This window comes from Alosa alosa, chromosome 22 (genome assembly GCF_017589495.1).
Source record: "Alosa alosa isolate M-15738 ecotype Scorff River chromosome 22, AALO_Geno_1.1, whole genome shotgun sequence".
Taxonomy (NCBI): domain Eukaryota; kingdom Metazoa; phylum Chordata; class Actinopteri; order Clupeiformes; family Clupeidae; genus Alosa; species Alosa alosa.
The window spans coordinates 16,913,695-16,928,694 of NC_063210.1; the positions used below are offsets into that span (position 1 = coordinate 16,913,695).

Below are 15,000 nucleotides of genomic sequence, written 5' to 3' on the forward strand. Positions count from 1 at the left end.
GCAGCTCCGAGTCAGAACTGAGAGTGATGTGGACGGGGGTCTGCAGGGGAGAACGGGAGAGAAGGAGAGGAAGAGGAGGAGGAGAGGAGGAGGAGGAGGAGAGGAGGAGTGGAGGAGAGGAGGAGTGGAGAGGAAGAGGAGGAGAGGAAGAGGAGGAGTGGAGGAGAGGAGGAGTGGGAGAGGAGGAGTGGAGGAGAGGAGGAGGAGAGGAGGAGTGGAGGAGAGGAGGAGGGAGGGAGGAGGAGAGGAGGAGGGGGAGAGGAGTGGAGGAGAGGAGGAGGAGAGGAAGAGGAGGAGGAGAAGAGGAGGAGAGGAAGAGGAGGAGTGGAGGAGAGGAGGAGGAGAGGAGGAGTGGAGGATGAGGAGTGGAGGAGGAGAGGGAGAGGAGGAGAGGAGGAGGAGAGGAAAGAATAACAGAAGGGATGAAGACAGAGAATGGGGGAGAAAGGGAGAGGGAGAGAAGAAGAGAGATCAAAGAGAAGGAGATAGAGAGAGCAGTGTACAGGAGAGAAGAAAAGAAGGGAGGAAGAAAGAGAGAATGAGGGAGAAAGAGAAAGAAGGAAAGAGGGAGAGAGAGCAAGGAGATAGAGACATATAGAGAGAGAGGGAGAGGAAGAAGAGAGGAGGAGGGGGAGTGGAGGAGAGCGAGAGAGAGGAGAGGAAGAGAGGAAGATGAGGATGATGTAAATGAGAACAGAGGAACACGATAACAAGAGATACAAGAATAGATAGATAGAGAGAGAAAATCCGCATGCCAGAATGACAGATGAGCGGATAACAGATGACAGGAAAACAGATAAAGATATCGGGGGTTGCAGTTAAACAGCTTTCCTTAATTTACTGATTCCAGTGTAAAAATAATCTAATTTAATTCCTTCTCGCTAACTGTAGGACTCTGTTAACATTACACTGCACTTCCTGTTCATAACCTCCGCATGGCCGCATGCTGACTGACAGCTGATCTGGAATCAGTTTCTTACCTTCAACTTGACCTCCTCCACGGGCGTCTCGAGCGATTTCCTCTCAGACCAGTCTAGAAACTTCTCCCGGAACAGAGCCGTCTCGTTGTGCTCCGACAGACGACCCAACAGGCACCAGCTGGGTCGACCCTCGCCCTGCCTAAAGAACACAAGACACACACAATTATAAACAGGCACAGGCACAGGCACAGGCACAGGCACAGGCACAGGCACACACACAACACAACACAACACAACACAACACAACACAACACAACACAACACAACACAACACAACACAACACAACACAACACAACACAACACAACATACACACAGGGGCATGTCAACAGAAAAAAATCCATACACACATAAATAAATTGATGTATATAAATAAAATATGAACTGTGAACTGTGTAAAATCCCCAACCTATAGCACTATGACTTTAACATATCTCCTGTGTATATTTGAAACGACCATCATGATAGTCAGTAGAGACATGTTATTGAAATCAAATCTCAAACTGTCCTTTTGTGCTGTGTATTTTGTTAGTGTATTATATATAAGATGAACTGATAAGGCATGGGTTTGTTAGTGTATTAGATAAGATGAACTGATAAAGCATGGGTTTGTTAGTGTATTAGATAAGATGAACAGATTAAGGCATGGGTTTGTTAGTGTAGAGTCACAGGGTGTTTGGTGATTTGGTGTCTCATACTGTAGCTCAGCCTTCTTTGGCAGCTCACCTATAGAGGTAGCAGGTCCTGTACACATGGGCGGATTATGAACTTTTGGGACCCTGGGCCCAGATGTTTTAAGGGCCCCCCACTAATTGTCGCATATGTGGGAGGGGGGGTTTGGGGGTCTTCCCAAATTTGTTTGATGTGATTTCCTGTATTCTGGTGTATTTTGGGGATGGCCAATACTAAATTCAATCAGATTCATAGCCTACATCCTTATGTGTTGATATTGAGGCAATGATTCCATGCAAAGGCTTGGGCTTCAGGGCCCCCTGACCCCTTGGGCCCCTGGGCCTGGGCCCGGTAGGCCCGTGCAGTAATCCATCCCTGACTGTACAGTAATAGCTAGGAGTGGTTTGAATGAGCTGGTGGGGGCAGGATACAGGTGTTTAAAAGTGGGCACAATGGATATGTGAAGGTGTGTTTATTGTCAGCTGCGTGTAACACTATGTCTCAACCGGATCCGGGTAGACTGTCTTGTATAAGTATATATAAGTATAAGTATAAGTATAAGTATAAGTATATATTCTCTTTTGATCCCGTGAGGGAAATTTGGTCTCTGCATTTATCCCAATCGGTGAATTAGTAAAACACACTGCACACAGTGAGGTGAAGGACACACTAATCCCGGCGCAGTGAGCTGCCTGCAACAACAGCGGCGTTCGGGGAGCAGTGAGGGGTTAGGTGCCTTGCTCAAGAGCACTTCAGCCGTGGCCTACTGGTCGGGGTTCGAACCGGCAACCATCTGGTTCCAAGTCTGAGGCGCTAACCAGTAGGCCATGGCTGCCCCCTAAATGTCTGTCTAGACTGAATCTATTAAATATGCCCATCTATTGCGCCATATTTCTCATTCAAAATAGCAGAGCAACAGAAAGCAGCAGAAAGAGCAGCAGAAACAAAATAGAAACGGGTAGTCCGACAAAAGTTCTCTCAAAACGTCGCGTTACATCACGCAGCTCGTCAGGACTCCTTACATTGAAAACAATGTAATAAAAAAATTGATTTTATCGCTAATGTTTGTTCACATCGCATCCTGTTAGGACATAGGACATATGCTCCTGCCATAGTGGATCCACGCACAAATTGAACTCCATTGGAGCCCTCAACACAATCTTCTCTACAACTGAAAGCACAGATTCCTCATATGGCCACTAGGAGGCAGCATTACACCATACCCTGAGACAAAGCCCTTCCTCCCCGGCTGACACACTACCAGCTCTGCTCACACACACACACACACACCTCTCTGCCTGCCAAAGCCAACAGGTTACATCCACTAATCCAATTAACCTGCTAAACTTAACCTGCTGAACTAACATGAACAAGCCATTAGTAGCAAGAAAATTAATCACTAATTGGTTTTGCCCCACGTGTTGCTCCTGATGTCTACAAATAATGACTTGACTTCTAGCGTGCATGTGTGCGACGTCACGCATGCAGAGGGAAGCTCCTGGCCACTGATTGGCCGGCGGACTCACAGAGGCATGTCCGGATTGGCTTGGGAGGGGTCGAGGGGGTTGTAGCTGCAGCTGGAGTAGTCGTAAGGGCCGCCGTAGAGCTGCTTGGCCAGCTGGACGGCCACCTTCCGGTCGCCCAGGGGCACGTCCTTCCCGTGCCACACGTACACCTCGCTGCCAAAGTCAAACACCAACACCTGGACACACACACACACACACACACACACACACACACACACACACACACACACACACACACACACACACACACACGGTCATGTTCACATTAACAGAAAACAGACACTAATACATGCTGTGCCACTGAAGCTTCTACTTTAGGGCTGAGAATGTAGATGGTACTTAACTAAAAGCAGACACCCACACGTGCGTGCACGCACACACAAAAATAAACATATGCACACACGCACACACACAAAAATAACGCATAACGCATGCACACAAAATAACGCATACACACACAAGCACGCGCGCGCACACACACACACACACCAACACACATATGCATGCATGCAGAGACACACACACACACACACCTCTTTAGAGTTGAGCATGGTCACACTGGGGATTGATGCCCAGGCCTCCTCGTGTGGCACCAACTTCCCCTCCGCCAGACGATACACACCGGTCGCCTCCAACACCCCGCTCTCATACATCTCATCCTCATCTGGCTCACCCGCTCCTGAGACACACACACGCACACGCACACGCACACGCACACGCACACACACACACATAATATAGACACATTAAAATATTCTATGGATGCTTGAGGGTTGGCATCTAACAAATAAATGATGAACACACACACACACCACACACACACACACATAATATAGACACATATAAATATTCTATGGATGCTTGAGGGTTGGCATCTAACAAATAAATGATGAACACACACACACACCACACACACAATATAGCCACATATAAATATTCTATGGATGTTTGAGGGTTGGAATCAAACAAATAAATGATGAACACACACCACACACACACACACACACACACACACATAATATAGACACATATAAATATTCTATGGATGTTTGAGGGTTGGCATCAAACAAATAAATGATGCACACACACACACACACACACACACACACACACACACACACACACACACACACACACACATTACCTCTGTACTCGCACTTTCCCCCGAGAAGGTTCCAGAACTCTTTGGAAGAGCGGCTGTCTGTGTTGATGCCCTCCTCCAGCACAGTGACCTGAGGTGCCTTGCAACCCAGGTCACGCTTAGCCTGCACATACTGAGCCATCTCTGAGCCCTGATAACAGAAGGACATACACACACACGCACTGTTTTGATAGTGAAACAGAAGAAACAAATGCATAACTTCATATGTTCATGCCTCAGATATGTTTGTAAATGCTTATACCTGTGTGTGTGTGTGTATGTCTTGGTGGGTCTGTGCTTGCATGCCTATGTAGGCATTAGTACATATGTGTGTGTGTGTGTGTGTGTGTGTGTGTGTGTGTGTGTGTGTGTGTGTGTGTGTGTGCAGTGGTGTAGTCTAGTTAGCTGTAGTGGATATACTGTGATCAACCCCAAATGTTAATACGTATCCTTGCCTATTTTTAAGTGGGAATACTGAGATGGTGATACACCACCGTGTGTGTGTGTGTGTGTGTGTGTGTGTGTGTGTGTGTGTGTGTGTGTGTGTGTGTGTGTGTGTGTACAAGTGTTGTGTGTGCATGCCTTGGCCTTCTCGATGACATTGGCAAACTCTCCGATCCACAGGAAGCAGTGTTTGGGGGTGATGAGCAGGAAGCAATCACCGCTGTTTAGAGAGCGAGCCGTGGACTCCACCAGACGCACCTGCACGTGCCTCCGACCTGCACACACACACATACACACACACACGGTGGTGTATCACCATCTCAAAATACATTCCAATACTGAACAAGTCTACTTTCAACAAAATTACAGAGTAATTTTACCTCTATTGTTTTTTCCTCTGAAATATTTCCTCACCTCTGTTTAGTCCGAGTTTTAGTTCCAACTAATTGATTTATCATTTAGACTACATCACTCCGACTGGTTACCAAATCATCCACAGTCATAAACACACACACACACACACATACACACACACACACACACACACACACACACACCTTTGATGTGGATGAGCATGAGCTTGTTGAAGGGCAGTGTGCTGTTGTTGGTCACCACCTCTGTGGATTTGACACTGCGCAGATTAACCTTCCGGAAGTTCTCCTTACTGGCAAGACCCGCCAAGGCAACGTCCGCCAGGTTAGAATGCTTAGCCACTGAGAGAAAAGGGTAGAGAGAGAGAGAGAGAGAGGATTGATGTATTGTATTGAAAGAGAAAAGTTGACTCCAAAAAGGCTGCAATGTAACTCTGCACCAACTATGTCCACACCATATACAGTAACAGAGGAACAAATGCATAACTGCATATCACCAGGCAAACAGAGACACAAACACACACACACAGACACACACACAGACACACACACACACACACACACACTTGTTTATTCTATGTTCACATGTTATACCCGCATTGCTGTATGTCTATTTTCTTTCTTTTGTTAGTTCTACTGTGTTATCTGTAACACTGGCTTTGGCAACAATGTATCCAAACAGTCATGCTAATAAAGCATGAGAGAGAGAGAGAGAGATAAAAAAAGAAAGAGAGAGTTATGTTTAAGTGTTATAAGAAAGTGTTTAAGTGTTAAAAAAAAGAAAGTTGTCAAAAAGACAGATATGCCAAAAGAAAAACACAGAGAAAAAGGGGAGAGGAGATGAAAGCAAGGCCAGGATGATCCATCTCTGCAGGCCAAGAGTGTGACTTCCTGACGCCTCCAGAAGTGATTTCCTGCCTGATCAATCTTTAATGACACTCTGTAGAGCGCTGACTGGGACAGAGGCAAACTAGCTGCCTCGTTTGAATCATTCATGAAAGCTTTCACCTCCTCGAGAAACTTCAGCACTCAACAGATCTGATAACTACAGTACACCAATTGAGTGTGCTGATCTATGATGAGTGTGTGTGTGTGTGTGTGTGTGGCTCTGAGCGGATGTTGCCGCAATGTTACTCTGTGAACTTGTGAAAGCACTGCAAAAAACATCACGTCACATGTTATTCCAGAGGATTTGTATTGATACACAGTGGGGTGTGTATGCAGTGTGTTTGTGTGTAAGTTGTGCCTGTGTGTGAGTGAGAGCTAAAGGAAAGGAATGTGTGTGTATTTGTGAAGAATTCTCCACAGGAAATGAAATGGAGGTGGTATGTTTATGACCTTGTGTGTGTGTTGATGTGTATGTGTGTGTGTGTGTGTTGATGTGTGTCTGTGTGTGTGTGTGTTGATGTGTGTGTGTGGGTGGATGTGTGTGTGTGTGTGTGTGTTCATGAGCATCTGGCCTCGTCCGTCTCACTCACTCCGCGTGTTCATGTGTGTGCGTGTGTGTTGTGTGTGTGTGTGTTGATGTGTGTGTGTGTGTGGATGTGTGTGTGTGTGTGTGTGTGTTGATGTGTGTCTGTGTGTGTGTGTGTGTTGATGATGTGTGTGTGTGTGGGTGGATGTGTGTGTGTGTGTGTGTGTTCATGAGCATCTGGCCTCGTCCGTCTCACTCACTCCGCGTGTTCATGTGTGTGTGTGTGTGTGTTGATGTGTGTGTGTGTGTTGATGTGTGTGTGTTGATGTGTGTGTGTTGATGTGTGTGTGTTGATGTGTGTGTGTGTGTTGATGTGTGTCTGTGTGTGTGTGTGTGTTGATGTGTGTGTGTGGGTGGGATGTGTGTGTGTGTGTGTGTGTGTGTGTGTTGATGTGTGTGTGTTGATGTGTGTGTGTGTGTTGATGTGTGTGTGTTGATGTGTGTGTGTGTGTGTGTGTGTGTGTGTGTGTTGATGTGTGTGTGTGTTGATGTGTGTGTGTGTGTGTGTGTGTGCGTGCGCGTGTGTGTGTGTGTTCATGAGCATCTGGTTTTGTCCGTCTCACTCACTCCGCTCCATCTGGATCCTCTTGGTTTCCACGGTAGCGATGTTGAGCCGCTGCTCGGTGTACGTCTGTCTCAAGTCGTCGCGCGCCGCCAGAGCTCGCAGAGGGTTCCGTGACGACGGGTTGTTCCGAGATGGACGCACCGCACGCTTGTGCTTAGCCACGGCTGATGCCAGTCTGTAGGACACACACACACACAGAAGCAGACATATTTATATACATTTACATATATGCATACTGTACATACACAAAAATACATTCACTGACAACACACAAGGCTTTGAATTTGAATTTCTGGATGTAACTCACGCACACACAAACATATAAGCAAAATAAATACTTGTAAATACATGCTACAAGATAACACTTATACACGGGAAACACCCACACCGCCACCAACAGACAAAGACACTCTCTCATATTTCAGAGATGACAGAGAGACAAACATATTTGCCTGTGTGACACACTTCCTGCTCACATATTTGACAGTCACAGATAAGAAGATGACACAACAGCATTATGTGGGTTCCTGAACCCAGGCACTGTCTGCCTCTGATAAGACACAGTGACAGATGACAAAAGGATGACACACACACACAGAAATAAGAAAAGAATAGAGAAGACAACAATGAAAACAAAAGAAAAACTGGAAAGAGAGAACATTCTAGAGAGGGGAAGAAAGGAAAGAAGGGAAAGAGAAGAAGAGAGGAGACTAATAAAAAAGAGAGAGAGAGTGGAAGTGACCACCCAAAGGAGTCTTACTTGGGTGAGTCTGTGTTGATGACACTGAAGTCCTGCTCGGTAACTATGGCGACAGAGGAGCTGGGCGACACAGGCTTGTAGAAGCGTCCGAACATCTCGTCATCGTCCAGCGTCATGACTTCCTTCTCCTTCTCCTCAGTCACCTCGATGGTGGAGGACCTTCCCTTGCCCACGCCTGATGGAGATCAAAGGCAACTCATTAAATCTACAGTCGTAAAGTTTTATAAATGTCCTCAGCCTTATTGGACGAAAAGCATTTGCCTGCAGGAACCATTGCTGAACGTTAGAGAGAATGCAAAGGGAAGCTCCAAATCAGGGTCTCAACTTCAAGGTTGTCAGCTCAAAAAATGACAACATTGTTGTATGTGTGTGTGTGTGTGTGTGTGTGTGTGTGTGTGTGTGTGTGTGTGTGTGTGTGTGTGTGAGTATGTTGTTTAGTTTAGCTCACTGCATAGTGTATTACACCAGGAGCACAAAGGCCAAACATTTAACCCTCACAGACCTCTAAACGGTCATAACATAAAACAAATGCCATAACCCTATTCGCTAACTGACCAACCACAGAGACATGAACCCCTGTCAACGGTCAAAGCTTAAAAGATTAAACATTATGGATTCCCACTGCTACTGTTGAATTAAGAAGTGGGATTAGGCCAAAGTGCAGAATTTAGAAGATAAAGCGAAGGGAAACTGAGGTCAACAGTCACACCAACGAATGTGTATTTAGATGGAGCACAGCAGGGAGACACGCCAGGGTCCTTTTTCTCCTTCACTGGATTCAAAGCTCCACTAGATTATCATCACAGAGAGGCACTCAGAGAGGGAACTAAAATTATGACTCAGTTAGATAGAGGTCAAAATGGCCACAAGAGCCAAACCCTGTTTGAGTCAAAGTCAAATGTTTTTCAATGACCTTGTCTCGACCATAGTCACAAAGCCATTGCGATACTTTGTACCAACCAAAATCATAACTTTAGATGCAGCAACCTAAATATTGCACAACTAGAGAGTATAAGTATAAGTATATATACTTTTTTGATCCCGTGAGGGAAATTTGGTCTCTGCATTTAACCCAATCGGTGAATTAGTGAAACACACACAGCACACAGTGTACACACAGTGAGGTGAAGCACACACTAATCGGCGCAGTGAGCTGCCTGCTACAATGGCATTTTCGGGGGAGCAGTGAGGGGTTAGGTGCCTTGCTCAAGGGCACTTCAGCCGCGGCCCACTGGTCGGGGCTCGAACCGGCAACCCTCCGGTTACAAGTCCAGAGTGCTAACCAGTGGGCCACGGCTGCCCGAGGTCAGCAGTCAGCATGAAGCAGTAGGTCAAAAGACTTAACTCCTCTAGTATGACCTTGAACATCATCATCAAGCCACTGCAATGATATATAATGCATTCAGAGTCGCTACAATACCCTTATGCTTAGCGCGGCTACATGTAGCAGCTTTAGAGGGTGAGACTAGCTGGGAAAAGTATGTTTGTGCACGATGAATGATTGTGTCTGGACTGCAGTGACGGGTTGGCAATAGGAGCTACGGCTGTTTACCTTTACTATGCAGTCTGTCCAGGAAGGATTCCAGCTTGTCCAGACGCTTATCCCCCTCCACCGCCACGTCAGGGCGACTGGCAATTTCTGTGAAGAGGAGACATGTCCGTCATACTTCTCCTCCCACCACCTCCTCCCAATCATCGTCATCATTGTAGTCATCATTATCGTCATCATCTTCATCATTATCGTCATCTTCATTAACAAAAGCCTCGAAGTGCGTACATCTGCCTCACCCATCACAATTTTGACTAAGCTGATCTCTATCCTTAGAATTTAAATAAGTAAAACGGAAACACTTGGTATGGTAAGATATGTAGAGAACAAATAAAGAATAAATTAATAAAATGTGATAAAATATGTGGCGTGATCATGTCACCTTCCAATGGCTTGACAGGAGTTCCTGAGGTGTATTTCTTGAGGACCGGAGGATCATCTTTGGGCGATATGGGAGAGACAAGGCCTGATGGGAAGGATAACACAATAAACAGGAAGCTTGTTGATCACTTCCTGTGTGTGACCAGGTCAAGAATACTCATCTTGTGCATGAAAGCCACTGGATCTGGATCTTTAGGATAATATACATATAAATAGATCTTTTTCTCTGGGATGACATTGTTTTTTTCATGGATCACACTGGTATCAGCACACACACACACACACACACACACACACACACACCTTTTTTTGCCATGCGGCCAGCGACTGAGAACTGTATGGAGTCGTTGGCGGCCCCCTTGCCCCTGCACTTCCACGCTTCCTCCTTCTCCTGCAGGATCTTCATCCTGTCGGCCAGAGACATCTTCGGCTCCACCTCCACAGCAGACTTCTGCAGGGGAGAGAGAGAGAGAGAGAGGGAGACACTTTTGGTTTTGTTTTTTTTACTGTTGCTGTTAATATCCAGAATGCTTGATGATGATAATTAGCCCATTTTATAAGATGTCAGCACTGGTGGAAGCTAACTTCCTCTGGAACAGCATAGTCGACAGGAAAGACCGGGCCAATTAAGGCATCATTAACATCAACAAGGCCGGACACCTGGACACTGTGAAATGGGATCATTGCCATGATATTAGTTACTGTCCCCCCTCCTCCCCTTTGTCTGAATGTCCCGTGTACAGTGAGCTTACACCACTCAACCCGACTGTGTTGGTAATGCGGTAGAACTTTATTAGTCATGCCAACAAAATGTCTTTGAATTGAATTCAGAAAAGAACTGAGGAAGAGGGAGAGAGTGCAAACAAGACAGAGATTGTCAGTCAGATACTGCATAAGTGTAAATTGAAGTGTAAATATGTGTAATGTATGTAATATGTGTGTGCTGTGCATGCAGTTGAACTGATCTGAACTGTATCTACATTCACTGGAAGAGGTGACAATAGATCAGGGGTTCCCAAACTTTTTTGGCAGGTGACCTTATTCTGATTCCTATTCAAAATATGTGTATATGTGTACGCGTGCGTGCATGTGTGTGTGTGATTTTATGTGTGTGTGTGTGTGTGTGTGTGTGTGCGTGCATGTGTATTCCTATTCATTCACAACATTTCTGTTGTAACACCCAGTCGAGAGTGGGACTTTCATTTTCCCCAAATGTCCTAGCAAGCTAATTTGTTTGGCTATCTTAACGTGTGTGGTTGTTTTCCTACTTTGTCTGGAACATTGATCAGCCATGGTTCATCAATCAAGCCTCTAATGTGGGCTGTCTAAGTTTATGTTGCCAGATTGTAATGAAGGATCTGATTACATGGGGGTTGAATATTTTAATGTCTGCATATTTTAATGTAATGTACTGGTCAATTGTAAGATATCCAGTATCTCAGGCGACCCCATTTGAATTTCAGGCGACCTCACATGGGGTCCCGACTCCAAGGTTGGGAAACGATGCAATAGATAGGGATTGTTGAGCAAGGGCCTGCTACACTAAAGAGATCTGCTTTTCTGAGTTGGAGAAGTGATTTGTCTTTAAAAGTCACTCTCATCCAAAAACAGTTTTGTTTCAATGAGCATGAAGTATATTTATATTGGAAAAGCTTCTTAACTGCGTGTAACAACCATGCCGATTCCATTACACAAGATAAGCAGAAAGCAACAGTATTTCATCACGTTCAATGGTGCGGAGAGAGAGAGAGAGATAGAGAAAGAGAGAGAAAATATAAAGAGAGAGAGAGAGAGAGCAGGTAGCCGAAGAACAGATCCACAGGTGCTAGACCATCACCATGGCCAACTTTCCTCTTTCTGAACTCTCATGACAGACCGTGTCGGAGGAAAAAAGATGCAATGAGACCCTACTTTCTCTCTTAAGACGAGGCTGGGAAAATACAGAGTGAAATTTGTTGAAAAAGCAAAAACACTGTCTCGCGCGGGAATAGAGAGGAAACAACGTTTACGAGGTAATCCCACCCGCCATGGAAATAAATAATTGTGACATTTTGGGAAGAAAAAATATTCCTAAGCAATGGTAAAGATCTGTAACTGCGCTGAATGATCAATTTATTAGATGTCTTGCCACCAACAACTTCGCTATTAAAAATAATTACAGTCACAAAGCGTGGCTCCGAATGGGAGCCTAGACATAATTAATAGCGCTACAACCCTACAAGGCACATTGCGATGTAGCTCGCTGGGTCTTGGCACAACACAAACCAGCCACAGTTCCGCTGGCCAAATAACAAACGAGGCATCCGTCTTCCTCTTGTGCTTGTGCCGTGACTTCCTTTTCCATTGTAAATCTAACGGGCGCTGACGTACCGTTGCAAATGTCCTTCCAAGGAATTTTACCGTCTCCAGGATAGCCTGCTCCAAGAGAGAAAACAGGCCGGACGTTTATTCAAGTTCCCCCTGCCGTTCGGTGACTTTCTCCGGAGAGAATTTTAATTAAGAGCATGACAAAGGGGGAGTTTTGGTTCACCGGCTGAAAGGTAAACCCAGCGCGAGCCAGGAGTCGGAGACCTGTATTTTTTGTGCAGCTGGGCATGCAGCTTTCACGCGGTGATGAAAGCCTTCACCAAAGCGAATTACCAGATGAAATCCAGTCCTCAACCACGGCTTACTTTCAAATTCAGATGAACTATGACATTTGTATGGCTTAGGAATACATTCAGACAGACTTTTAAAAGGTACACACAATAATAAAAATGTCTGGGAAAGAGTTGTGGGAGCTTGTGAGAGGAACGGGAGCCGTTCGCCATTTTTAAACATTACCCAAAATTCCGACCGTGGAACACCAGAACAGACATTAAATATATAAAGGATGACTCAATTGAGCCTGCAGCACTGACAAAAAAATCTCTGCAGAGTATAGAGATGATAAATGACAAGGTCGTCAACACATGCCTGCCGTGGTTGTATAATGAGTCAGAAAGTTCATAAATGACTCCCCACTGTAATGAAATCTTATCAGGTAATTTATTATCGTGGTAGAGTAGTCAATGTATGAGCTAGGCTGGGAAGCCCCACAGGAAAGCATAGGAGGAGAGATTGAGTTACGATGTTGAGCTTTCTGCGTGTGTGTGTGTCTGTGTGAGTGAGTTTGTGTGTGTGTGTGTGTGTGTGTTTTAAAATGGCCCCCAAGGCCCCTGCAGACTTTGCACGTCCCTTCAACATCTGGAGTGCTCTGCGATCGCAGGTGTCCCCTGACAAACCAAACCAAAAAAATGAAAAAAAAAAAGTCTCGTAAATTCCGAGGGTTGATGTCCATGGCTGTGTGTGTGAAAGCAGATGATAAATAATGAAAGGCTTCGGTCCCTAAGGTGGTGACGCACATGTGTGTACACACACACACACTTACGTACATAATATGTAGCTTATAGATCATGCCCACACTTGTACACACAGGCACACACAGTTGAGTTTGAGTTAAGTGCAAACACACATGCCTGCTCACGTACAAACAATAAAACACAAACACACACACACAGTTTATGAACATGAAAATTCTCCCAAAATAGAGCCAATCAGTGAAAGGCAGTATATGGAGCAAAGGGGACCTGCAGGAAAGAGGGAGGGGCAAGAGAGAGGCAAGTAAAGAGGGGTAAGAGGAAAAATAGCAGGAAGAGAGAGAGAAGAGGAGAGAAAGAAGAGAGAGGGGGAACAAGAGATGTAAGTAACACAAGATTAAATAGAGAGACGGAGAGGGAGAGAGAGAGAGAAGAGAGATAGAATAGAAAGGAGAGAGAGAGAGAGAGAGAGAGAGAAAAAGAGAAAGCAAAGGAGCAGGAGGGTGCAGCAGGCCCAGAGCCTCACAGGAAGAGAGCAGCTTTCCTCTTGTAGTCACACAACACCACACCAACACAATACTCCATTCAATACAGAGGCCTGAGCAAACACGCTTGTGTGTGTGTGTCTGTGTGTGATTTTATATGTGTGTGTATGTGTGCATGCGTGCATGTATATGTGTGATTTTATGTGTGTGTGTGTATGTGAGTGTGTGTGTGTGTGTGTGATTTTATATGTGTGTGTATGTGTGCATGCGTGCATGTATATGTGTGATTTTATGTGTGTGTGTGTGTGTGTGTGAGTGAGTGTGTGTGCGTGTATGTGTGATTTTATGAGTGTGTGTGTGTGTTTTCTGTGTGTGTGTTTTGTGCGTGCGCACATGTGTGCGTGTGAGAAAGCAAGGCCATGTTTATTTACAGTCATCTAATAACAGCTGGATCGTCGCCAGCAAGAACCAAACAATAGTACTGCAAACATTCATGAGTCACAGTGTTCTCTTAAAGACCCGGTCGGCTAACACGGGCCAACTCATATCATCATATCACATAACACACATCACACACATAACTATATCACACAGAGTATAGTCGGTTCTATCTTAGAGAAGCGTGCCGTGTTACTGTGTATGAGAAGAGAGAACAAATTGTTGAACAATATTTACATTAAGCGTATGTTACCTTTTGATACCTTTTTGATTTGAATACATGAGTAAAGGAGGAAGAGAGAAAGTTCTAGACTGGTTGGTTAAAGAAGATGACAAATCAATGCAGGTGAGCATACATATTCAAACTTCACAGAGTCAATGGTATTTACTCAAGCACACACACACACACACACACACACACACACACACACACACATATACATACATGTACACACACACACACACACACAAACATACATGTACACATGTACACACACACACACACACACACACACACACACACACACACACTCACCTGTGAGGAAGGCTAGACTAGGCTGGGCTCAGGATGAGAGGCAGGGAGAGGAGGAGGAAGACAGGAGGAAGAGGACAGAAGAGGCTCTTCTGAGGTCTGGCAGTGGTGGAGGAGAGCAGGGATGGACAGAGCGTGGGAGGAGAGGAGAGGAAAGGAGCGAAGGTCAGAGGTCATCTCAGCTGAAGAAGCAGCAGTGGGGAAAAAAAGAGGGAAGACAAGCAGAGAAGAGAAGGTAAACAAAAGAGGAGAGAACAAAGAAGAGAGGGAAGGAGGAGATAAGAGGAGGGTGAGATCAGAGAGGAAGGAAAAAAAGAGAAGTGAGGGATACAGAAAAAGAAAGAA

At 45.3% G+C, this 15,000-nt stretch overlaps 1 protein-coding gene across 1 annotated transcript in view; it reads right to left on the reverse strand.

Annotated features, from left to right (window-relative positions):
• svild (supervillin d) overlaps positions 1-15,000 on the reverse strand; it is a 67,967-nt gene that overhangs the window by 14,499 nt on the left and 38,468 nt on the right. The window contains exons 10-21 of the mRNA XM_048232903.1: positions 10,166-10,313; positions 9,864-9,947; positions 9,485-9,571; positions 7,933-8,107; positions 7,175-7,347; positions 5,320-5,475; positions 4,901-5,037; positions 4,322-4,469; positions 3,711-3,856; positions 3,178-3,353; positions 981-1,119; positions 1-40 (exon numbers count right to left, since the gene is read on the reverse strand). The exon at positions 1-40 is cut by the window's left edge and continues 255 nt beyond it. Of these exons, the coding sequence (XP_048088860.1) occupies positions 1-40; positions 981-1,119; positions 3,178-3,353; positions 3,711-3,856; positions 4,322-4,469; positions 4,901-5,037; positions 5,320-5,475; positions 7,175-7,347; positions 7,933-8,107; positions 9,485-9,571; positions 9,864-9,947; positions 10,166-10,313 (1,609 nt within the window). The remainder of the gene's footprint in view (positions 41-980; positions 1,120-3,177; positions 3,354-3,710; positions 3,857-4,321; positions 4,470-4,900; positions 5,038-5,319; positions 5,476-7,174; positions 7,348-7,932; positions 8,108-9,484; positions 9,572-9,863; positions 9,948-10,165; positions 10,314-15,000) is intronic.